The sequence below is a fragment of the Drosophila tropicalis genome, unplaced genomic scaffold (genome assembly GCF_018151085.1).
Source record: "Drosophila tropicalis isolate 14030-0801.00 unplaced genomic scaffold, ASM1815108v1 contig_878, whole genome shotgun sequence".
NCBI lineage: Eukaryota > Metazoa > Arthropoda > Insecta > Diptera > Drosophilidae > Drosophila > Drosophila tropicalis.
In genome coordinates this window covers 3,844,438-3,869,353 of record NW_027173374.1, presented here as the reverse complement: position 1 = coordinate 3,869,353, position 24,916 = coordinate 3,844,438, and the positions used below count along the sequence as shown (strand labels likewise).

The window sequence follows — 24,916 nt, the reverse complement described above, 5'->3', positions numbered from 1 at the left end:
GGTGTTTGAAATCATTTTTTATAAATCCGGGATCTGGGAACTGGCAAATGGCAACTGGGATCTGGATCTGCGTGTGTGTATGTGTGTACGAGTGCGTGTTGTCAAGGGTTGACCTGGGTTTTGTCTTTATGTTTATTATATCATAATGCCAACCTGTTAACTGACTGTGACCAAAAGGTGAGCTGAATTGTGCTAGGTTTTTTCTTTGTTAATGTCGATGCCCCCCCCTTTAGACATAATTCTTATTGTTGCTTCACTTCCTACACCCAACCCCTTCCTTCTTTTCATTCGCCCCTCTGTTATTTTGGATGGGGCCTTGCCCATTAAGCAATGTTTAAGGTTACATTTTGGAGTGTTATTTTAATTTAATTTGGCTGTGAGGCCTGAGGAGTTTGCTGGCTGCTGCTGTTGTTGCCATTTTCATTTTGTGTGCCTTTTTTCTGTTGTTGGTGTTGCTGTTTGTTGTTTGCGGTTTGAGTTCATGTTTTCAACATTTTTCTTTTTGCGGTTTAACAAATTTTCTAGTGATCTGTGGCAAAGACGACCACGACGTCGAGGCTCGGTTCGGTGGACTTGTCGCAGTCGCAGTTCCAGGTACAGGTTCTTCATTCCCTGACTTGCCCCATACACATGCTTAGATATAGATATGGACTTGAAACGTTAGCAAACTTACACACACCACACTGGCACACACACTACAATCGCACACACATACATACACGTATATATAGGGGGTCGGTTGGTTGGTTAGATTGGTTGCTTGGTTGGCTTTGGCTTTGACTTAGGCTCGTCTTCGTTCGCATTTATGGCAGCAGAAGCAACACAGTTGGCAGTTGGCAGTGGCAGCAAGGTGTTATTTTCATTTCTAGGTTACTGACCCATGTCACATGTGTGTGGAAAATTCAATATTGCTGTGAAAAATACTTACAACAACTATTAAATAAAGACATGGGCTGCTGTTGTTCCTAGTGGCTGCTGCTGCTGCTGGCCTGTGGCCCAGGCTTTAGCATCTTTTGCCTCGTACTTAATAATTACGCTCATTTCATGCATGCAATGTTTGAATTCCAGTGAATCGACCGCCCACCCCGCCACTGTTGCCGCCAACGGTCTCTGCGCTACTGTGTGCGGTAACCTTCAAGTTAACATGGAACAAATGAAAAATTCTTCGACAGCTGTTGTTGCACTTTTCCACTGTGGCTGCTGCTTAATTAATTACTACATTCCTTTGGCTTATGGCTTTGTGTGTGTATGTGTGTGTGTGTGTGTGTGTACTAGCTGTCAGATTTCCGTTTTGCGGAACTAAAACGAAAGACTTAAGACACAAACTTGCTACGCTTTCCTTACCACCCATCACATCAGTTCAACATCACATTTCCTATTCCAAATGGTAATCGATTGAGTTCGTACATGTCATTTGCAAAGCTTTTGTGGCATTGTTGACAGCACAAACGATCGGCAAAATGAAAATGACATGATGTGCATGCCACAGAGAGAGCAATACTGAGCTGAGCTGAGAGCCAGCAGAGCTATAGTAAGATGGCAAAGACGCCAACAGACAGACATTAGCACCCAGACCAACTCCAAAGACCATGACAAATTGCGACCTATTAATCTTGACATGGAATTGACTTTCACTTTGCCCAGACCCACAAGCATTACTCTTTACTAAGTACATACTTACTTATTATGCAAATGTCAATCAGCCACGCGCGTTGACAGGATGCCATGCCATTTGGCTTAATGCTAATCTCAATCTCTCCCACAGTCCCACAGCCCAGCATTCTCTGTAGTCTTTAGTTACAGTCTCCAACCAGCTTTGGCATAATTGCCAATATGTATTGTTGGCCATTTAAAATTAACGATTTGGAGATTTGATTCACGTGTAAACGATTAATCAAGTTTTCAAGCAGCGACCAACTCGCATCCAACTCCAACATCGACTTTAGCTTCAGCATCGGCTACAGTACCAGCTCCACCTCCGATATGGAGTTGGACCTGTCTGTCTGCTTACCAGCCGTTTGCCTGCTGCGTTGGCTTCTCTTTTTTGTTTGCCCTGGGGCCATTTGTGGTTGTCTCGTAGCTTATATGGGTCAGTAAGGTGGAATTTATTATTATTTTTCGGGCATTTTCAGTTTGAAAGCTTATGCCAAATTAAGTGGTGCGAATATACAAAGAGATGTCATGCGGCGTGCTAAATGCGGCGGCATACCTAAACCTATTTATGACAAATTGACCAAATCGATACAAACTGATTAAGAATAATTCCCACTATTGATCAAATTTTTAAAAACAATGCAAAAATAATTTCATTTTTTTAATAGATTTACGATTTCCTATTGTTAATAGAACATTGATTTTTCCTTTTATCTTCATCTAATAAAAAAGAGTTTTATTAAAGAAGTAAATTGTTAAATTTAATTTCCATATTTCAATGAATATTGAATTTCGGTCACATAAACTTTAAACAATTTAATTACGTAGCAAATTGAAATTACTTCTTTTACAATATTATTTTCACTTGATTTATTACTTCATTTATTGAATATTATTATTCTTTTATTTTTTTTGCGGATTCAAAGGTGACAGTGTTAAATGATCTTTGCTTAATTGATGTCGGTGTAATTCAGAAGTAATCAGCAAGAGGTAATCTGCACCGATCAATAGTCATTGATCACTGAGCGGTGTTGAGTGTATTCTGTCAATGAAAGGCTATTTGCCAAGACGATAGAATCATTTATCAGATCCCAGCATGAATAAATACATTATCATACCAGTGATCATAGACATTAACGTTCATTGAACCAAGATGATTGATAATTCAATTTTGAATAGTTGTCATCCATTTCGTGTGAGTCAGCAATAGCAGATTGTAAAATCGTCCTCAACACTCGCCATAAATATTGCATAACCGTTATAGCTGATAACTCATAATAAAAAACCCAAAAAAAAAAAAAATAAAATAAAATAAAGTACAGAAAAATCTTTAACACTGACCTACTTTCAAAGCTTTCAGTGAGTCAATAAAGAAACCGCACACAGATCTTCGCTGTTGTTGTTTTGCGTTAATACCGAGATTAAATAATCGTCAGACCCCCATGAATCACCCACACGACCAGCAGACTCAGACCCAGTCTCAGACTGGGCGGCTTGCAAAATACTTGACCAGCAACAGCAACAGCCATAGAAATGGCAAAAGCCGCAATGACAATGATTCGCTCTCAAAGGCGATGGAAAAATAAAGAAAAGTTGTTGAAATTTATGTATATGCATAGGAGAGGAGATACGTGCCCAGCCTGGGGGGTCGAGGTCGCCAAACCGTAAATATTTATGCACTTTATCAATATTTGTAGGCAATCAGCTGTTTCACCTAGCGTACAAAACGAAAGACTTAAGGCACAAACTTGTCTGTCATAAATCTCTCTTCGGCTCGCTGCTCTTCAACACTCTCTCTCTCTCTCTCCCTACCTCTCTCTGTTTGTGTGTGTCTCTTGGTCTCAGTCCATTCTCTTACTCTTTATCTTAGCTGTTTAGTTACTTCTCTTTGGGGCACTTGGCGCAGTTTTATGCGCTGGCTGCTGCTTTGCCGGTCGCAGTTTGGTTTATACAGCGAACGTGAACGGATCAAACTAAAAAAAAATTATTTTAAAAAACTAAAAAAAATCGAACTCATAAAAGAAAAAAAATCAAATGAAAGATCGATTTCGGATATCGAAAATGTGTGGTGTCTAAAACGCGTTGGATAGTGTCCATTATTGATTTCTAAATAAAAGGTGCCTAATCTTTTGTAACACTTATCACAGCCGTTGGCTATATCGAGATATTGTGTATATATACATATATATGGACATGTTTCATCAATCAAAATAGACGCTCGAAATTGTGCACAAAAAAAAAAAAAATAAAGAAAAAAACAAAAAAAGAAGAGAAAAAAAAAATTGATCATAGTTAGATAGATAGATAGATAGACCTGTAAAAAAGTGAGAGTTTTCCATGCTTTTAAAATTTATTTTGAATGTGTTGTTGTTTTTTTTTTATGTGTAGTACATATATATAAATGTATATATTTTTCCTTTCTTGCGACTCAATCACGACTAATTGCGCATGCGCGGCCGCTTTATGCGTATTTAAAGCGCCGCCTTTATTACAAAACCCGAGGCTAAGACTTCCAGCTCCCAATCCCTCCCTTCCATCCCTCCCTGCCTTCATTTCATCCCTGGCCGTAGTCAAGTAAAACACTTGGTATATGCTGTTTGCCTACTTAATATGCGTGTCACGTTGTCGGCCATCAAGTTCAAATTGCATTCGCTGTCAACGCATTGCACCAGCACCAACAGCAGCAGCAGCCGCAATAGGCTATGTCTTTGAGCCAGACATGCGTTGAAATTTTGAAATTAACACCCCAGACAGTAAAAACAGAGTAGAGCAAACTAATTAAGAAATCAAAATCAAAACTAGTTGACAGCAGGATAACAAAAGTGTAAGAAAATAAAAAAAAACATATACAAATATGCGATATGCCTGTTATATAGAAGAAAAATCAGGCGAATGACCTGAGTTTGCCGATAACTTTGGCAGTCAACATGCACACTAATTAGTCAACATTTGCTAAGAGAAGCATAGAGAGACTGAGACCGATACCGAGACAGAGACAGAGAGGAAGACAGAGAGAAGCGTGAAAGAGATAGAAAGATATTTAGCAAATAGGAGCGGGGACAATGAGCAACTAAGAAGGGGTCGTCTCGGGGAGCCTGTAGCATTGCCAATTGCATTTGCACTCCACTTGGCACTTGTTGACGTCGTAAAAACAAAATAAAAAGGAAAAAAAAAAAAAAAAAAAAAGAAAAAAAACCACGTCTCCCAGTGGCAAAAGTGAGTTAATGCTGTGGCAAGCAAGTTTTTCCTGCTTGCTCCTGACTGTCAAATGCAAAACTCGGGCTGTGCCGAGTTACTCCCCAAGTTAATGCACTTAAATATACACACACACACACACATACATACATAAGCATACTGTTGCATATATTTGTAGATATATGTATATGGAGAAACACACAAGTGCAGTTAATTAATTTCTTTGTTGTTTTTCTACGGTAAATCATGCCACGTTTTGTTGTTGTTATTGAGAGAATTTTCGCACAGAGACAGAAAGTGGGAGAGAGAGACACACTTACAGAGATTTAGAGAAAAAGAAAGAGGCAGAGAGAATGAGAATGCCACTTAGATCATGAAGAACAAGAGGAATAAAAAGAAGCTGACAGAGCAAACTCACTGGATGCACAGCTTAGACCTCAGACCTTCTCGGTCTATTGAAGAGTTCGTCCAGTGACTGACGCTGCCGCTGTGAATTTGCAACTTCAAACTTGGTTCTTTTGTTGTTGCCTGCTACTGCAACTGCTGCTGCTACTGGAGTTCTGGCTACTTGAACTGCATTTGCATATAAATTAGTTTTGATGGCGGGCTGCTCTCTATGCAGCTTGATGTTTGTTCTTTCAATGCGTTACAAAAAAAAAAAAAAAAAAAAAAAAAAAAAAAACCCAACAACGAAAGAATCAACTTGGCATCGCTAACTAAATCTAACGGTACTCATTAAGTAAGCCAGGGAAATGTAAATGGCAAATGGCAGCGGCAACAAACCGCCACCACACACGACACACTCAACACACACTCGACACATTCAACGTTCGACACTCAACACTCGACAATGAATCCTCTTCCTCTGTTTGCGACGGGATAAAGCGATAAGTTGGCAATAAAAATTGGCAGCACTTTGGCACAATTAATGCAACAGCGGGTTAAAAAAAAGGGGAGCAAACAAAAGACTTAGGCAACAAACTTGCATCGTACCACAGCAGCAACAGAAGCGGCAGCAGCTGCACTCCAGTTAATTGTTAATTGTTGACAAGTACCAACCACTCGTCGTGTAAATGCACCACTGGGTGGGGTAGTTAACTTGTACTTCAGAAGAAGTGCAAATACTTATTTAATGAGCTCGGTGGGGAATGTAGAATAAAAACGATGGGGAATGGGTGGAAGGAAGCTGTGACCATCACTACTTACTTGCGGTTGAAAAAGTCACACAACATAGAAGCCAAAGGAAGTGAAACGATAGAGCTGAGTGTTTTCTTCTCTCTCTTCACAAGATACGAAGATTTGATCTGAAGCATTTGGATGATTAAGATTTCCACCACTTTTATGACTAAGAGACAAAAACCAATTTAAAACGAAACTACTTTGTAAATTTTTAGTTATTGTGTTTGAAATAGAATCATTAGATTGTATTATACTTCAACAAAATTTTCTCCTTTTTTTGGGAATTGAAAGGTCACTTTTTTTGTTAACCAAATGTAGATTTTGATTGTTTTTGGCCTTTCACACCGTTTTAAAAATAAATGGTTGAAATGAATATCTATAAAAAACATTTAGGGCCTTATTAAGTTGTTACATAATCGAAAATGTCGTTCTTACCATAAAAGGTGCTAATAACAAAATTATCTTAAATAACAAAAAACGAAAAGTCAAAATAGCATTCACATTTCAAAACAAATTAAATTCGGTTGCCAAATTGTTAAACGCTTTCTCGGCATTATCTACAACAAATTTTAAGAATTTGCTTCGAATATGAAAACGCTGAAATTTTAAATATGATTTGCATATTTTATTTTGATTTTTTATTATTACGAGTATTTTTAGCTTTATCTTTTTCCCTCGATGCACGTGCAGAGCAGTTGTCACTTTCATCAAATTATCGGCAGTTTGTTTTGGTTTGTGCTTTTCAGCTTTCAGATCTGTTTGGAGAAGGTTAAATGCAATTTTCATTTTGCATAACCCGACATAATTCGTGGCTAAAAGAGCCAATTATTCAAACGTTTGACTCAGCATCCCAGTCAAGTTTTGATATACATGACAAGTTTTGGCCATTCCGTTTGGCTACCAGCATATAGAAATGCAAATGTATGCCAAATAGGGTCAACAAGCGTGTTTCATTAAATTATATGGCTCAGAGCTTATTATGGTTCGAATCGAATTCGGTTTCTCGTTTCTTAAAGCTCAGCCGCAGCGGCAGTGGTGAAGGGAGATTGTGTTGAGGGCAGCGTAAGGTAGACGGGGACTGCACCCTTATGTTAAATGTTTTTCTTTTTTTCTGCTTTTTATGGCGTTTCTAAAGTGATTTCTATTTTGTTGCCCTGATTTTCGGAAATTTATTTATACTGTAATGCTTGTCTCCTATCTTTGTTGATGTTTTTGTTGTATTTTTAGATCCTCAACACCCACCGATATAATGCCGCCTTAGTGAAAGGCCAGTGAAAAGTGAAAAACAATAAAATAAAATAAAAAAAAAAAACGAAGAAAAATCGTTAAATTAAAAATTAACACTTAAACAAAAAATTGTGCAATAAAAGCAAAAACAAAAATAGAGAAGTTAAAAGAAAAAGTTCAATAAATACCATAAACAAGAGCTGCAAGTGGCAATGAATTAATTAATTAAGAGCTAAAGAGAAAAAGAAAGAAACAAAAAACGAGAGGTAAAGAGAAAAGTTTAAAATTTTCTGTTTGGTGGCGTGCATCTTATTGCTTCAAAAAGAAAAAATTTTCATAAAAAGAAACTCATTAAAATCAATTAAAGTTAAATATTTCAGAAGAAAAGAAAATTGCCATTATATTTTAATACTTGTGTGTGCGTATGTGTGTGTGTATATAAATGTCTGGGCGTTTGTATTTGTGTAAGTGTGTTAAAGAGAGTATGTCAGTATAAATGCGTTTTACTGACCATTAAAAATGAATTGAAGAAAAGTGCATCAACGTGAAGATAATTAATTAACCAGTTCACTCTAAATGCCCAAAATGGCATTAAGCGAATACCAAAATCATATTTGATCGAGCCATCCAACGGTTCTGAAACAGTGAAAAACAACAACAAGAAACAAACAAACAAGAAAAAAAAAAGGAAAACCGAGAGAAAAAAAAAGAAAGAGAGACTTTACCTGTTCAACGAACCGCCGAATGCTTCAATATCAGAATCAAGAACTGAAAGTCTAGTAAGTTGATACTTAGAATTCGAAACGCTTTCACTTTGTCTCCTCTATCACCCCCCTAGCCCCTATTTTATCACCATCATTTCTACACACATAGATATTGTAGATCGAACATTTCTATATGTAATCGGTGATCTCTCTTATTCTTATGCCAGAATCTCTTAATGTGATTGCCAACATAATATTCTATAATATACTTAATACGGTATTTTACATAAGTAAATCTCTTAATTATCTTCATTTATTTTGTTTTGTCTTTTCGTTCGTATCTTAATTATTGGGTATCCAGCATCCGTTAGTTGATCTAACGTTAACACAGATAGATCTAAGTAACTTCTCTAACTAATTGATAGCTGGCATATTAGGCAACTAATTTGATCAACAATAACAACAATGATAAAAAAGTTGACACCTTCTAAACGTAATTTATTTGATCATAAAGAATGTTCAATTTTATTAGTTAATGGTTTTGAAAATTGCAAAATGCTTTTGCAATCAACATTTTCTTGTTTATAAACCATTTCACACACAGCCGCACACACACACACACACACATATTCTCATATATAGACGCATCTACATATAACCATAAATTTAACCTGGCAAATTGCATGCGATTATCTATGAGTATTATAAAACTTGAAGCTTGAGACGAGACAAGACGAGAGACTCCCTCCCCATCATTTGCTATTTGCCATCTTCCGATTGCCGGTTGTCTTCTCCTCTGTCACTTGTTGCGGCTATGTGTCGTGTTTTTTATTAGCGAAAGTCATCGAGCAGAATAATTGTTGCAATCTACTGGCTCCCGTAACTCATTCCACTCCCTCGGCAATTCCTCCGCCATCAAATTGTGGCTGCTTCTAGTGCCTTCATAAACTACAATTCACTTGCGCGTGAAATGAAATTTGTCCTCTTACTTTTGGTTGCCGTTTTACAAAAATCTTGACAAATAGTCACCAAACTGTGACCAACACACACACACACAATAACAACTGTATTCAGTTGGTTATATAATTTTAAAGCTTCCCCTCCTTCTTCGAGTCCACATCACTTCCAATTATTCCATTTGTAAAAAATTAGTTTGGCATAAGTAACTGGAGGCGCAAAATTATTTAAATGCCTCAAGGAAATTGGGAAATTTTCATAACATAACAATACAAAAATAACGTTTGAAGAGACCTTGTCTATGTGTGGTTATACAAGTAGGGTGCAATAGCCTTTAGAAGCTAATTGATTGCCAATTAGAACAAATTTAGCAAGCTAAAATTACAAGGCATAGAGTATTTCAAATAACGAACCTTTTAGTATCCTTTCAAAGAGAGTATTTATTGAGACGTAAAACGCTATGCGATGTGAAAGAGAATTGTGCCAAGAAAATATGCAAGATTTGTACATAAATTGCTTGTTTTTAAAGATTTTTTTTGGTAATAAAATAATTCTATATGCACTTATTAAAAGTGATTAAAAAAGTATGTATATCAACTTAAGGAAAAGGTTTATCTACTCTTTAAAATAGATAGTTCTCTTTATAAATTTATTAAATTGCTTCTCTTTATTTTTGCAATTGTCAACCATTGTCACATTCATAGTAATTAAAATTATAATTATTATGACAGCTATCTTTACTTCGAATGAGATGTCTTGAATGAATCTCCTGACTGAATGAATGGGAGTCTACTCTTCACTTCTCAGCATCTTTATGATTGTAAAAAGAGATGAAGGGGGAGAAAAAGCATTTAGCAAAGAGTCGCTAGACATGTAATTATTTTGCATTAATTAAGTTAGTGTCTGTTTTAGTCGGTGACTCTAACTATTACGGTCATTATGACTATTAACACTTGTGACATAAACTAAATACCCATTTCATGAAACTAGTTTAATAATTGTATGGATTGTATGCTTATATATTTACACACATACATACATATAAAGAAAGAGATCGCCCGATGAGATGTTAACTATCAGTTTTGCTGCTCATCTTCTAGCTCTAGGCCACAATTGACGACTGCCGCTCTGTTTCGAAAATGTGAGAGACAAGTGAATGCTGATTGACCCACTGGGTAGACATCAGCAGCAACATGAGCAGCGGCAGATATTGCCGGTGGCATGAACGCTTCAACTGGACGTGCATTTCATGCAAATTAACAACGATAAGAGGCCTGTCCCTTCAAACACATTCATTTTTCTGTTGTATGTATGTCCGCATGAAGATTTTCACTTTCAATCTGTCAAATTGTCACACTCATTGCTTGGGCCTCATTGTTGTACTGGTTTGTTGCTTCAAGCGGTATATATACCCTTTATCTATTACGCAAAGAGGTATATTTTGTAAGTGTCCGTCAACGAAAAGTTTGTTAAATGTCTTTTTCCTTGATCTAAAGTCTTAAATGTCATTTATTCTACCAAAATATAGGTGCGAATTAACTAAAACTAAACAAGTTAGAATTATTGAAGCTATACGGGTTAGCACATCCATTAGGGTACTTTAAAGTCGGTCTACTTAAATGTCTTTAAAATAAACTCTTTTTTCTTCAATTTTTTTTTTTGTTCAATAATGAAAAGTGATTGCTTCACGATTTGGGACGGCACGTAAGATCTGGCTAACTGTTACAGTTACCAAAAGTCGATGGCCATTTTATGGTAAATTGTGATTGTTTTTTTCCTATTTATATGCTTTTTTGTTTCGTGCACTCGCACGTGTTGGCAACTTCCGCATGATCGACTCATGAACTTTAATTTTCACTCTATTGAATTGAATTGAATTGAATGAATTGACTATCAGACACAATCAGAGATCCGAACCGTTATCGTAACGAATAAAAATGAAGCTATTTAGAATGGATGGCCATCAATAACCAACCTGCTAAGCCAATAAATGAATTGAACATAGAATCGAGAGACTGGAAGAGGAGGTAAAGGTAAAGGTGGACCTAGAGAAAAACCAACAAACTTGAAAATCCATATTAATTATAATGCATTTTTAAAAGAAGAAAAAATAAATTATAAGAACACGACCATAAAAGCTGCAACGTCATGCTGAGGCATAGACATCTAGACAAAAGTAAATATTTGGACAATGGGAAAACAAGGCAATAGGTTTGGTTCGATTTTGGGTTGGGTTGGGTTGAGTTACGTTGCGTTACGTTGCCCTGCGTTGGGTTTGGTTTGGTTTGCTTAGGCTGCGGTTGTCTATTGAATAGCCCAAAACAATAATAAATACAACAACTTAACAACTGGGGGCCCTTTTCAAGCTATGGTCAGTCCAGGGGCAAGTGCGGTGCAGTGCAGTGCACAAAATCAATGAGTGTATAAGAGACTAGAGTGGAGATTGAAACCAAAGCAAAAGTCGGACAACCTGTGCTAGTTGTGGCCCCAACGGCCACCTCTCTTACCGAGCAAGGTTAATAAACCAGAGGCCACAGTGGAGCGACTAAAAGTGATTTATGTATTATTTTTGTAGACCAGGCACTGGTTAAACACTTAACAGCTGGAAAAACATGTTGTTTTTCTTTTAAATTTTAGATTTTCATATTATTTAGCCTATGGGCTGTCTACGGTACGACATTGCGTATGCGTAATAGCTGTTTATGTTGGCGCATAATTTATTAATGTATTGCGTTCAAAACAGTTTTCAATCACATAAAATCAGGCGCCACCAGGCGTGATATGCTTACTAATAGTGTGAGCTAAAAGTTATGCAACAGGTGCAGAGAATCCAAATTTCTTTTTAAACACATAAATAATAAGAGCGTTTCTCCATACTTTTTAAATGCTCTGAATGCAAAGAATGTTTTCTAAATTTCTTCATTTGTTTAACGTCGCCTTTTATTTAGTATCGCTTAATTATAACATTACTTCTACATTGTAATTGAGTAATTTATATAATATCATTAAGCATTCTAAACTCTTATCAGTTTTGTACGATCTTAAGTGTTTTTTTCTATTGCATTACTTCCGCTTCTCAGTATCATTCTTTCATTTAATTTTTCTTTCTTTTTTTCTCTCTCTCTCGAGATTTTCACATTGATAACTTCGGTTTGATGGTTTGATGAAGATGGTGCAATGACTTTTCCCACTTACTGTTAACCCAACCAAGATATATATCAACTGAGTGTACCTAGTACCTACATACATACATACTTACGTACATATGTAGGTAGTTATAGTCATCGCCAAGCTGAAATGCCGCCTCGGGCAATGTGTTTCACATGGACAGGCCACTCAAAAATTGTGTTTGCGTTACGCGCAGTGATTATAACTAGGAGGGGGGAGTCAGAGTGAGAGATAGAGAGGAGAGTGGGGTGGTAGGTGGCATGAGGATAGTATGTGGGTCTCAAAAGAAGCCGACAACTGGGTAGTAGAGAGAGAGATACCATGTCCATAACCAGCAATGCTGCTGCGTCTGATGTTCTTGTTCCAGTTGTTTATCTTTTTCATTAGCCTGGGCGGCCTGTCATCTGTGCCGCATCGCCTGTCGATCGACTGCCGATTGACAAAACGCCTATCGGGTTAACTACATAAACGGTCTGCGACTTTTCCGCACTTTACCACACGCCAATCTCTCAGCATGATGCCACAAGGGCGGGGAGTGATGTGGCAAAATGGGCGAGAGAACGACCAATGCCAGGGGGGAGTCAAGTGACTGACGCAAATTGCGCAATTGTTATTACAATTACTCTCTTCAACTAGCCAAGATGCGGCTATGTTTGCTGCTGCTGTTGCTACCTCGGATTGAAACTGAGACTAAGACTCAGACTCGAGCACGTAGCATGCCACAAAGTTGTTTGGGGTGAATTTTTCTAATAGCTACTAGAAAATTATTTGGCCTTTTGCTTTGGGCCATGTCTGGCTGTCTGTCTGGCCGGCTGGCTGGCTAACTGACTGACTGACTGTGTTTGTCAGTCGATTGCTACTCGTCTTTGTTACGTTTTCAACCTCTAAACATAGTCATTAGCACAAAAGATTGCTGCTGTGGCTCTATTTCTACATTTTGTTTCGTTTTTGTTTTTCTATTCTTCAGCTGCTTCTGTTTTGGGTCGTTTAAACGTGGTAATTACCTTTTGGCCATGTTTTTTTTGTCCAACTCTGGCAAAAAATTCCAAATCGAAGAAGAAACAAAAGCTTTTATGCTGCTTCATTGAGGAAATGAAAACGTAACGAAATCGATTTCCAACGGTTTAGGCGCTCAATGGCGTGTGTCTGACCATCCCCACCGCCGCTTCTCCATTCGATAGCCCTCCACCATTCCTCCCTGGTTGTCCATCATCGCGCCAGCATGCCACTTCAGACCCAAATTTCCAATAAAGTTATTAAGAGTTACGTTTGCCTTTTTCTCTCAATGGAATCGGAAGCTCGAAGTACCCCAACTGATAAATCGATTCGCGAGGCCTATAGAAAACGACGTCGATGATGTTAATAATAAAAAAATGATGATGCCTAAATGAAAAACTCAAAATGAGGTCTTATGGCTGATATTCAATTTCAATTAACATGATGAACATCATCTTTTCTTGTTACTAGTTACTGATGTGCCCCAAACTTTAAAAAGAGAACAAGTGTGTTAAAACAAAAATAAAACCACCAAAACTTAAACAGTTTATATCGCAGTTAACAAAATTTTCAAAACTACAAACTGTTAAATATTAAAATTAATTTAAAATTTAAAAAAGTTTGCACCTGTTTCCTGAAATGGAAATTACCAACTCTCTTTGGGATAGATTTTTGAAAGGGAAAGAGTTTCGAAGGTTTTACATTCAAAAGTTTTGAAAATCAATCTAGGATCGCGTGTGGGGGAACAAGCTTTGATTGTGGCTTAATTTGTAAGAGTATTTTAACTTCGGCTTCGCTACTTTTAGAACGGTGATATTGCTATTGTTTTTTTTTTAATCTACTATTATTGGCAATTTGTAGGTCATAGTTTACTGTTTGTTTTTACCAACGGCTAGTTTTATATATTTATTTATAGTGTAACTCAGAAGCATCAGTTTATATGAAAGCATGTTTGTAGGAACAAGTTGGGGTACTATTTTTTATGGTCAGCTTTAGAACAAATATTTAAGCGTTAATTTATATGGAGGGGGGCATACCTTTAAGTAATTTAATGTTAACTGTCTAGCTTATCCACTGAAATTATTTCCAAGAAGCCAATTGATTAACTGTCGCCACATGCTATCCATATGAATAGGTGGGTATGTAGGAAGTTAAATAAGCTCTTTTCCTTATCGTCTGAGCTAATAATGATGATGATGATGATGACGATCTCATCTTGGCTTAAACTAATACCGCAATCTTTATTGGACTAAGACAGGCAATTGAGTAAGTCTGGCTCACTGTTGTTGGGCTATTTGGTGGGTGGGCCCATTCCAGCACCAACCTCAACAGCACCATAGGCACATGCATGACCACTCACTTGTATGATGTACCTATAGTTATCCACTAATTATAGTCAAGCACATTCCACTCAACATTCTCGAGCAAAGGAAAAAAACAAAAAGAAGAAACCTAACAACCTATTCGCTGTTGTTGCTTCTACATCGCCGTCCTCTTCTGCTTCTTCTTTTTCTACTTCCTCTGTTAATACTTATTAACTAAGTATTATGATTTTTATTTCTTTTGCAGACATGCGCCTGGCACGTTACCGATGAAGCAAGCAACTTTAATCAGACACAGACCCAGGTAAGTTGTCAACAGGTGGGCAAACGGCAAACGGAGACCCATCGCAGGTTTACCCAGTTTAAGTTACAATCATGGTTCGGGTTTTCATTTGGTCTAAACATCTAATTTGGCGTGCGGGAATTGAGTAAAGTTTAATTAAATTTTTTGTTTTCATTTTGAGAAAATGATTCCGCTTTGATGAGCTTGGGTTGGTGTGGTGCACCTTGCAACTCTTACCTGGGGCAAGAGATAATTAATTGTAGCATATGTCGTGTGTCGTCTATAAAACATATTCGTGCGATCACAATAAATTTTTTTTTCATATTTGGTTTCGGAAAGAAACAAACAAAAACAAAAAACTGATTATGAAGCAAAAGTGAAAAGTTGTAATTAAACCAGTCACTGGCTGCTGTTGCTGCTGCTTCTGTTGCTCTTGGTGCAGTGGCAGAAAAAAAATTAAAAAATAATAATAAGAAAAAAAATGCAACAACACTCGGCAATCATAACGAGTAGAAATCGCTGAGACGTGTTCGTTTTTTTATATTTTATTGCAGTTTTTTTTTATAGTTGCTGTGTCTCTTACCTTGCGACAAGTGCACTTAATTAGTAGGGTAACGAAAGGGGGAAAAGGGCGTTCAATATGTGGGGTGGGGTGGGTTAGGGATACAACATGGCAATGCCTGATGGGTTCCGGCAGGTTAACAATGTCTAATGCACACAAAATTGTCTACAGATTTTCCAGAAGAACTGCAGCACATCCAGTTCCAGTTCTAGCGAAAATGTGGCCCCAACGGCATTGGCTAGTCAATAAAAAAGCAATAACAACAAACACAACAACAGCAAGCACAACAACTACAACGAGAGCAAGAAGAACAACCATAGCAAGGAGACATTGCTGTCCATACCAAATAGTAGAAGTATTAGTAGCCTTAATCTTAGTCAATTGCCTGGCCCCGATGACATTGGCGCTGATTACGCCCCCATCTGAAACAGAGGATAGTAGCATATACGAGTCAATATATACAGATCAGGGACAGCATCAGCAGCAGGAGCAAGAGCAGGAGCATTATCAGGATGATCAATCGCTGGTTAACTTCTATCGAAGTCCACATCGATTAGATGGCTACTATACACCTGTGTCCAATGCCGCCAATTTGGCTGATCTACAGCGACAACAACTACTCCAGCGGAGTCAGAATTTTAAATTCCATCCGAAGCCATGCTCCTTCGGCCGTGTCGAAGGCACCTGCATGTTCGTGTGGGAGTGCATCAAGTCAGAGGGCCAACATATTGGCATGTGTGTGGACTCCTTTATGTTTGGTTCGTGCTGTGCCCACAATTACACGGACAACATTGTGTTACCCCAGACAGCCTTCTCCTATACAAGACCCACAAAGCCGCTGACCTTAAGGCCGAGGCCACCGCATCAGCCTCACAAGCCAATGATTAGGTAAGCATACAAACGATAAAGAGAAAGAGAAAAGTGTAAGACATATAAAGTGAACGTGAAAGTTAAGTTAATTAAATTAAGAAGTACACGTTCTAAATCGCATTAGTTACAACTAGATCTAGTATCAGAAATTACTTTTTGACTTCTGAAATGAATTCAAAGGATTTTGAATGTTCATCACTTTATAAATATTAAATATATAAAGTTTACAACGAACAAACCACTAACCCTTGTACTTATTTAGCGGCATGACCACAATTGAGCGACCTCATGGCGCTGGAACTTTGGTAATTCGTCCTTCGGGTCCGCATCATCAGGGCACGTTATCCAGGCCACATCCACCACCGCATACCAAGCCAACATCGGCGCCGGATCTGCAGACAGCGGCCAGCCAGGCTGGTTCATCTATATCCAGTGAGTATTCCTCAAAAGATTATATATATACTTAGATTGGGCATTGTTATGATAACTTACAATACACAAAAAAAAAAAAAAACAACAGATAGTATTTGGCATACATCAACGCAACAGCAGCAGCAGCAACAACAACAAAATCACTGGCACATGACCACCGAGCCGAGCTTTATTACAAAACCTCGACCCACCGCCTGGACCAAGCCTGGTATCGTCAATTTGCCAATGCCGGGTCGTCCCTCCAAGCCGGCAAAACCCACAAAGAAGCCGATTGTCTATGAGCGTCCACCGCCAACTACAACGAAACCAACAACATCCACAACAACAACATCACAACCAACAACAACAACAAGGAGAACAACCACAACGATGACTCTGTCAGGGCAGACAAACCCCACCAGACCGCAGGTATGTAAATACGCGAGCCATCTTCGCCTCTGTCCTTTTTCCCTATTCTCTATCCCCCCGCATCTGCACTCCGTTCTCCAAAATATATCTCTTTGGGTGATGCATTGATGTCGAAAGCGAAACAAACGAGCTACGAGGTCATTTACTCCATGAACATGGATATAATGGCCGGGCCACAGCCTTGGGGGACATTTTATTGTTTGCAGAAAAGCCAAAGCCCAAGCTGATGTAAGATTTCGCCTTGGCGCTGGGCTGGCCACATTACATTGTCCTCCACGGTGTGTGCGTGTGTAGGTCTTTGTGTAGGGAAGGGTATTTGAAGCAGGTCAGAAGATAAACAATAAAAAGTGCAAGGAATAAATAAATCAAACGAAAAAAACATTCTGTCAGGATGTCAGGAAAGTTTTTTAGATTTTTATAATCCCAAAATTATAAAATCTTAGCAGAAGTTTTATAATATGAAACTAACGAAAACATTTTTTAAAAGTGATCTTAAATTCTGACCACTTAGGATAGAATAAAGTTTTTCTTCAGATTCAATCTTGACTAGAAAGGGTGTAGCCTATTCGTCATGATAATTTAGATTTTCCCTTTTTTTTGGAGCCTCCATTCAACCTTCGCGACGATGCAAAGGCAAACGAGAGGTAAAGACGATTTAGCGGCAGAATGAAAAATTGATTCTTTGCATGCTAAATATGTATATGTGTATGGGTATATATTTTTTCCGAGGCTTCTTTGGATGATATTAGCATAATGTTTGCTCACTTCTGGCTACCTTTTGCAGCTGTCGCCGGGCACATCATTAGCAACATCCTCGTCTCCGTCTACGACTGTTTCGACCACAACGAAAGCGACAACAACAACGACAAAAGCGACCACAACAACTACAACAACGGGTAAACCAACAAAGCCCTATCAGCGGCCCACCACAAGCTCAACAACAACAGCAACATCAACCAAGACACCCACCACGTCCAGGCCAAGTCATCCCAGCAGCAGTATCATCAACAGCAGCAGCAGCAGCCAAAAACCTAGCCAGCCCACGCGACGTCCCATCCTGGCCACATCGGGCCACATAGAAACCAATGAGATAACGGACTCATCTACACACAACCACGATGACGGCGATTCAGCATTGGGCAATGTGAAAACCATTTCGGCGGCACGTAGCGGTAAGTTAAGAGAGAGAGTCAGAGAGAAATCGAGCCACGCCCACCTTTTATGCTCAGGGACAGAGATTAATAAGAGACACTAATTTAATGACCAAAAAGTTAATCTTAATTTTACTATAATTTCATTTTTTTTTCTTTCTTAATATCTGAACTCTTAAACTTTATTCTTACCCTTTTGGCGGCTACACCCATGCCTTCTACCTTTCCCCATCCACTTGATACTCCAATTTGTTATTGTTTTGTTGCATTTTTTTGGTTTAGAATGCGGTGTGCCAATGCTGGCACGTCCAGAGACCCGCATTGTGGGCGGCAAAAGTGCTGCCTTCGGTCGCTGGCCATGGCAGGTGTCGGTGCGTCGCACCTCGTTCTTTGGCTTTTCCAGCACCCATCGTTGCGGTGGCGCTTTGATCAACGAGAATTGGATAGCCACAGCTGGGCACTGTGTGGACGAGTGAGTGTGAATAGAAGTTGTAGTAGTGATTCTTTTTCCTCAACAATGTTGGTCTTCTTTCCGCTTTTTCAGTCTGCTCATCACACAGATACGCATCCGTGTGGGCGAATATGATTTTAGCCATGTTCAGGAGCAGTTGCCTTATATTGAACGTGGCGTGGCCAAAAAGGTGGTGCATCCGAAATACAATTTCTTCACATATGAATATGATTTGGCATTGGTTAAATTGGAGCAACCATTGGAATTTGCTCCGCATGTCAGTCCCATTTGTTTGCCAGAGACGGAGAGCCTCTTGATTGGAATGAATGCCACTGTTACGGGTTGGGGTCGCCTAAGCGAGGGGGGAACCTTGCCTTCAGTTCTGCAGGAGGTAAGTAAATGAAAAGACTTTCAAGGAAGTCAAAATGCATCTAACATTTTCTTTCCCTTTTTGTTGCACTAGGTTTCAGTGCCCATTGTGAGCAATGACAATTGCAAATCGATGTTCCTGCGCGCAGGTCGCCAGGAATTTATCCCAGATATCTTTTTATGTGCAGGATATGAGACAGGCGGCCAGGATTCTTGTCAAGGCGATTCAGGTGGACCGCTACAAGTAAGAACTTTCATTTGATTCCCTTCTCTTTGGACAGGTTGATCAAAGAATGTTGTAGATTATTTTTAAAGGAGTTCTACAAAGAGCTCAACATTTTTTTAACGGACAATACATTTTTGAATATCTATTAAAATGGATATTCTGTTGATATGTTCTTCCTAACAAATGTACAGGATTTCTTTAGGGATCTAACATTTGATTATTTTTTCCTTTGTAAAACTTTCCATTCCCTTGCTTTCTTTTCAGGCTAAATCGCAGGATGGCCGCTTCTTTCTTGCTGGCATCATTTCTTGGGGCATTGGCTGTGCCGAGGCGAATCTGCCAGGTGTTTGTACACGTATATCCAAATTTGTACCCTGGATATTGGAGCATGTCAGATGATAATTGGCGTAAAGAAAAGATAGACAGAAAGAGAGAGAGAGAGCAAAATTCCTGAAATTTTTGTTATTGTTTTAATTTATCAAGTTGTATCTTTAAGTTTGTGTGATTTATCTTAAATGAATGTTAAGCTTAGTTAGCTTCAATTTTAATAATTGACATTGCCACACACCCACACCTACATACACAAACACACCCACATACATACACACACACAGTCAAAATCCCATTACGTTTAGTCTAGCGAAAATGTTTCCCTTAGTAAAGTTAGACCCTTGATATTTTGATATATATACTAATGACATTGAAAATATTTGTACATAGCCGAATCATAAACTGAAAAAGTCATTATAATTTTCCATAAACGTTGTTGGTATGTTAGTCTAGTAATATTTAATTTAAATTCATTAACTAAACAAAAACCTATATATTTATAAAACAAAAAAATTAACAATTTGCATGCAAACATCATGATGATCCAGCTAAAGATAATGATGTAGGTATTGTATCTTGCCCAAAGAACAAGTTTATATAATTAGACGATGAAAATAAAAATTTATTGAAATTATTCTGTATAGTAAAACGTTGATGATAATGCATTTTTGATTGATCTATCCAAACTTTAACTGGCACGCATGTATAGAAAAATCTATTCATTAATAGGTTTTCAACTATTGCCATGTTTTGCCCTCGAGGAGGCTCCCCGTTTGAATGATTGGGCACAATCACAGCCGATTTGCACGTGGGTTGTCAGTCGTCTTCAGTTTGTGTTTTGTTTTTGCCACTTTCAAGCGTTCCCAAGCGAAAAATTTCACTTTTCAACGAGCTTCAATGACATTTGACACTCGCCCAGGTAGTTGAACAATTAATCACTCAAGATCCACTCGGATCCCCACCAAATAATGGCATATTCGCAGATTCTCGCGTCCCACACCACATCACATCACAATGAAGACATGAAGATAAATTGAAATTTCACTTTTTGGAACGCGACGCGACGCACCACGTTTATTTCTCGCAGCAGGAAAGACAAAAAACTTGAAGAAAAATTGGAACCGCTAGAGATATTTAAAGCCTTTGCGAATATATAGTACAGATTTCAAAAGATCTAAATATATGTAGAAGGTATTGCATAAAAAGTTGTAAATAATGACCTCGACAAATCAAAAAAAAAAAAAATAATCGAAGACACAAACCAAAGGATTTAACTTAAATTGTTAGCACATATCACGGCCGGTTCGGTTCTTTCATTGCTCCGTCGACGTATTGAATCGTTTGACTAATTCTTCTTGGGGAATAGCACAGCTTTGGCCTCGTCGACCAGGTCCAGGGCCAAATATTTTAAATCTTCCACCGAGGTAGGAAATTTATTGATGGTCTCCATGGGAACTTCCTCGCCGGGCTTGACGCCCTTAATAAAATTGTAGGCCACAGCGAATATCTTGCGACCCTCGTAGAGAACAACACGGGCATTCTCCTCTGCCTGCCGGGGATAGCAGAGTGAGGCGACGGCTCCAGCGCCAATGCCTGTGTAGACTACCTTCTTAATGAATCCACCGCGAGCAGCAAAGATGAAACCCGCCAAACCGCCCACAACAATAGCACCACTTCGATGCAGCGAATTCTGTGGCTCATTTAGAACGTCAATCGTTCGCTGTGTGTGTGCCTTGGCAGTATCCACATAATCGCCAATAACACTGGCTTGATCGGCAACAGCTTTGTAACCAGTTTGCAATTCCTGTCGTACATATCGCACTCCGCCCTCCAGATTCTGGTGCAGGGCTGAATCCTTGGGGGTGTGTCGCTCTGACTTGGGACTGTGGAAAGCACAGATATTAGCTGCTGAAGTTAAAGTGCTAGACTTAATCTGATCTCACCTAGCTTCACGCAGGGATCCATAGATGGGCAAATCACTGGGCCGGCAAAGGAGTGGATTTTGTGTTTGTACCTGTGGAGCTGGTTTCTCCTGGGATTTCACACCCACGCCAACGGCTGCCACCAATCCCAAAGACGTTGTACGCAGCATTTCGAGTGTATTATTTGGTGTGTGAGTGTGTGTCTGTGTACACCCGGAATTTTGTTTTCTAAATTAACTTAATTGCATAAGTTGCTCCACACACAAATGTTAAATCTATTATGATTTGACAGTGCTCGCAAATGATGCTGTTATGAATGAACTAGTCAAAAAAATACCACAAGGTAAAAATACCAAAAACAAAATACCAGAAGAAAAAACCCAGAAAGAGGGGAAAACAGAACTCATTTTAAGTTTTAAATTTCATAATTTGTTTGTATTAATTCGGAGGCTGTTGTTTGACCATAGTATATTTTAAACGTTAAAAGAAACATTCACGTCTGCCGTGAATAAGCGGCTCACATGTGTTATAGAAACGATTATATGAGATTCTGCAAAGCGCACACCTGAGGCCATAGCCACCCACATTTGTATACCTATATCTATATCTATCCGTGTAAATGTTATCAGTGCTCGTGCTGAGGAGGCGCGCTAAAACGCCCACAACGACAACAACAACAACACGAACCATTGAGGAGCAGCAACAACGAGTGGACGAGTGGGTGGGCCACACATAACAGGGCCACTTGTCAAGGACGAAGAACAGTGTGAGCAGCAGGCAGCCAAAGTAAGCAGGTAAAGTGGCACTAACAAGGCAAATGTGATTTATAAATAAATGAAGAGGCCAAGTCAGGCCAGACCAGGCAAGTGGTAGGCAGCCCAAGCATTCTTTATTGACGTTTAATTTAATTTTCAGTTAAGGCCCAATTGCAGTTGGGCGCAAGTTGCACCGACGACAAAACGTGAGCACAATATTAATAATTTTTGGGCCATGATTTCGACAACAACAACAACAACAACAATAGCAACAGGAAAGCCAAACAATACAAGCCACTGACAATATATTCATCGTCATCGTCTCCGTCTTCGTCGTCGTTTAAGCCAAGAAAGAACCAAGAGTCAAAACCTTCCCTGGTCCAAAACCACAAATAATAAAGTGAGCAATAATAAACTCTAGTCATAGAAATTCATATGGATGCGACCGCAAGTTCAAAGTTTAGGTGAGTCAAACTATAAAAATAAAGACAACAACCAAAATGGAACAAATGTGGTTAAAATAAAATGATTGCTTTGCGAGGCCATTGACCCTGACAGACTGACATCAGTATACACATGTATAATAAAATTGTACACCAATTTATAATGGCAGTCAATTGAAACCACTTCTATTCCACTTCTTCTGATTTTTAGTTTAAATTTTTTAAAACTCAATCACAGCCTTAAAATGATCTATGAATTAGATTTTTAGACCAGTGTTAATTGATTACACAATTTTATTATTATAGCTTTAATTAATGTTTTCTAATCCCGTTCTCTGTAGTGATGTCGACGAGTATGGCTTCAAGCGGGGAGATAATTTCGATTATAAGGCTTATTCGAAATTTATGGATGGTTACTTGAAGACATTGACACGTCGTCGCATGAAATGGGAGGCTATATTACAACAAAAGGATTTTGATCTCAGTAATATTGATGCTAAGTTAAAGCGTTACATACGCAAGGGTATACCTGGACCCTACCGTCCCGATGTATGGATGAAAATATCCGGAGCTGCTGCTGCACAGCAGCTTAATCCAAATTTATATAGAAGTTTATTAGAGTTGGAGCAATTTAATAAGGAAATAAGCGATTCCATATCAATCGATCTACCTCGTACTTTTCCCGACAATATCTATTTCGATACAAAAAAGGACAGTCTATATAATATACTGATTGCCTATGCGCATCATAATCGTGACGTGGGCTACTGTCAGGGTCTCAATTATATAGCCGGGTTATTGTTAATTGTCACTAACGATGAGGAGAAATCGTTTTGGCTGCTCAAGCATATTGTTGAGAACATTGTGCCCCAATATCATTCTCATAATATGGCCAATCTATTGAGAGATTTGGCGGTCTTCAAGGAGCTGGTTATAAGGCGAGTTCCTGCTGTCAATCGGGTTGTGGAGAATATGGGTAAGATGACTAATAAAATAACTTTAAAACATTTGATTTAAATATGTTCCCAATAACCTTGTCTAGGTCTACCATATGCAGTTATTGCAACTAAATGGTTCATTTGCATATTCGCCGAAGTTCTGCCCGTTGAGACGGTGCTAAGAATATGGGATTGCGTTTTCGCCGAGGGTTATAAAATTGTATTTCGCGCCGCTCTGGCCATGTTTGTAACTCACAAGAACGCCATCCTGGAATGCACTGATATTGCCGCATTGGCCAACCTTTTTCGTGATGTCATGATCCAGGATAGCATCGTTACCGATTGTCATGGCTTTATTAATGCCATGTTCGCATTGCGTTTGAAACGCAGCGAGCTCGAAAGTTTACGTAAACTTGCCGCACTTAACAAAACAACCACCTAAATAAGAACAAATACGAGGAACAATGATCAAACAAATCAAAAAAGAAAAAACAAGAAGAAAAAAAAACCAACAAATTGGAAAAGCAATCGAAAAATTCAATTATTAGTAATGTAGTTTAAATGTGTGAGTATTTATGTCTCTATATTTTATGTGTGCGCATATAGAGAAACATCTATATATATATGTATGTATATCGAGATTTTTGCCTCATTGCGGCAAAATGCATTTCGAGTATTAGTGGAAAATATCGCAAAAAGTTATGAACCCAACAAACCAAACCAAAATTTTTACCAAATTCGTATGTCTGTGTGTAGCAGTAGCCAAAAGTATCGCATCTTCCACATTCAATTATAAATATGTATAAATTGCAACAGACAAAAAAAAAAAAAAAAAAAAGAAAACAAAGCAACAAGCAACCCCCACTATTTGTGTTCTTAATTCATTTCATTGTTGATCAAAGAAGTATTTATGTATATTTTTAGTAATGTAAAGTATAAGACGCTATATATATTGATATACCTATTAAAAGGTATTCAATGTATGTAATTTTTGTGTGTAGTAGATAAACAATATTATGTACTTGAAACAGACGACAAATTGCTTTTAAATTGTTATATTATATTTATTATATGTGTGTAGTTGCATACTCGTGCGTATTAATACTCACTCTCAATACTATTTACAAACTGATATATACATCCTGTAATATTATTTGAGGAATTGATTCACTGAGTTGTAATATAAAACAAATAAAAACTATCGACTATGTAGTAAGTGTTAAAAACAAAAACTAAACTAAAACAAACAAATGTGCTTCTGAAATAAATGCAAATGCGAAACTTATGTTGCATAGAATAAAACATAAACCTGTTTATTAATGTTGAATCTATATCAAAAGGGTTATTCGAATTTTCATATCATCCATCTGGATTT

The 24,916-nt window shown here is 38.3% G+C and overlaps 3 protein-coding genes across 3 annotated transcripts; 2 read left to right on the top strand and 1 right to left on the bottom strand.

The window, feature by feature from the left end:
* Positions 1–7,871: 7,871 nt before the first annotated feature.
* Sb (Stubble) lies at positions 7,872–19,990 on the top strand. Its single transcript, XM_068300507.1, has 11 exons — positions 7,872–8,033; positions 14,649–14,705; positions 15,418–15,820; positions 15,854–16,134; positions 16,379–16,548; positions 16,637–16,956; positions 17,741–18,128; positions 18,390–18,579; positions 18,652–18,949; positions 19,022–19,171; positions 19,418–19,990. Exons 2-11 carry the CDS (start codon positions 14,671–14,673, stop codon positions 19,550–19,552), a joined length of 2,370 nt encoding a protein of 789 aa, XP_068156608.1. The 5' UTR covers positions 7,872–8,033; positions 14,649–14,670; the 3' UTR covers positions 19,553–19,990.
* A 532-nt stretch (positions 19,991–20,522) lies between these two features.
* Positions 20,523–21,690, bottom strand: Mic26-27 (MICOS subunit 26/27). Its single transcript, XM_068300419.1, has 2 exons — positions 21,427–21,690; positions 20,523–21,366 (listed from the first exon to the last, which is right to left on the bottom strand). The coding sequence occupies exons 1-2, from the start codon at positions 21,573–21,575 to the stop codon at positions 20,829–20,831; spliced, it is 687 nt and encodes a 228-aa protein (XP_068156520.1). The 5' UTR covers positions 21,576–21,690; the 3' UTR covers positions 20,523–20,828.
* Positions 21,691–21,779: 89 nt separating this feature from the next.
* On the top strand, positions 21,780–24,849 carry LOC137584843 (growth hormone-regulated TBC protein 1). The gene is made up of 4 exons (XM_068300418.1): positions 21,780–22,199; positions 22,321–22,624; positions 22,945–23,579; positions 23,646–24,849. Exons 2-4 carry the CDS (start codon positions 22,596–22,598, stop codon positions 23,981–23,983), a joined length of 1,002 nt encoding a protein of 333 aa, XP_068156519.1. The 5' UTR covers positions 21,780–22,199; positions 22,321–22,595; the 3' UTR covers positions 23,984–24,849.
* The last annotated feature ends 67 nt before the right edge of the window (positions 24,850–24,916 follow it).

Coding starts and splice junctions, on each gene's coding strand:
- Sb (XM_068300507.1), top strand. CDS start 14,671: ATGAAGCAAGCAACTTTAATCAGACACAGACCCAG. Junction 16,549..16,636: donor GGCTGGTTCATCTATATCCA/GTGAGTATTCCT, acceptor AAAAAACAACAG/ATAGTATTTGGCATACATCA. Junction 19,172..19,417: donor ATTCAGGTGGACCGCTACAA/GTAAGAACTTTC, acceptor CTTTCTTTTCAG/GCTAAATCGCAGGATGGCCG.
- LOC137584843 (XM_068300418.1), top strand. CDS start 22,596: ATGGATGCGACCGCAAGTTCAAAGTTTAG. Junction 22,625..22,944: donor ACCGCAAGTTCAAAGTTTAG/GTGAGTCAAACT, acceptor CGTTCTCTGTAG/TGATGTCGACGAGTATGGCT. Junction 23,580..23,645: donor TCGGGTTGTGGAGAATATGG/GTAAGATGACTA, acceptor AACCTTGTCTAG/GTCTACCATATGCAGTTATT.
- Mic26-27 (XM_068300419.1), bottom strand. CDS start 21,575: ATGCTGCGTACAACGTCTTTGGGATTGGTGGCAGCCGTTGGCGTGGGT. Junction 21,367..21,426: donor GGATCCCTGCGTGAAGCTAG/GTGAGATCAGAT, acceptor TGCTTTCCACAG/TCCCAAGTCAGAGCGACACA.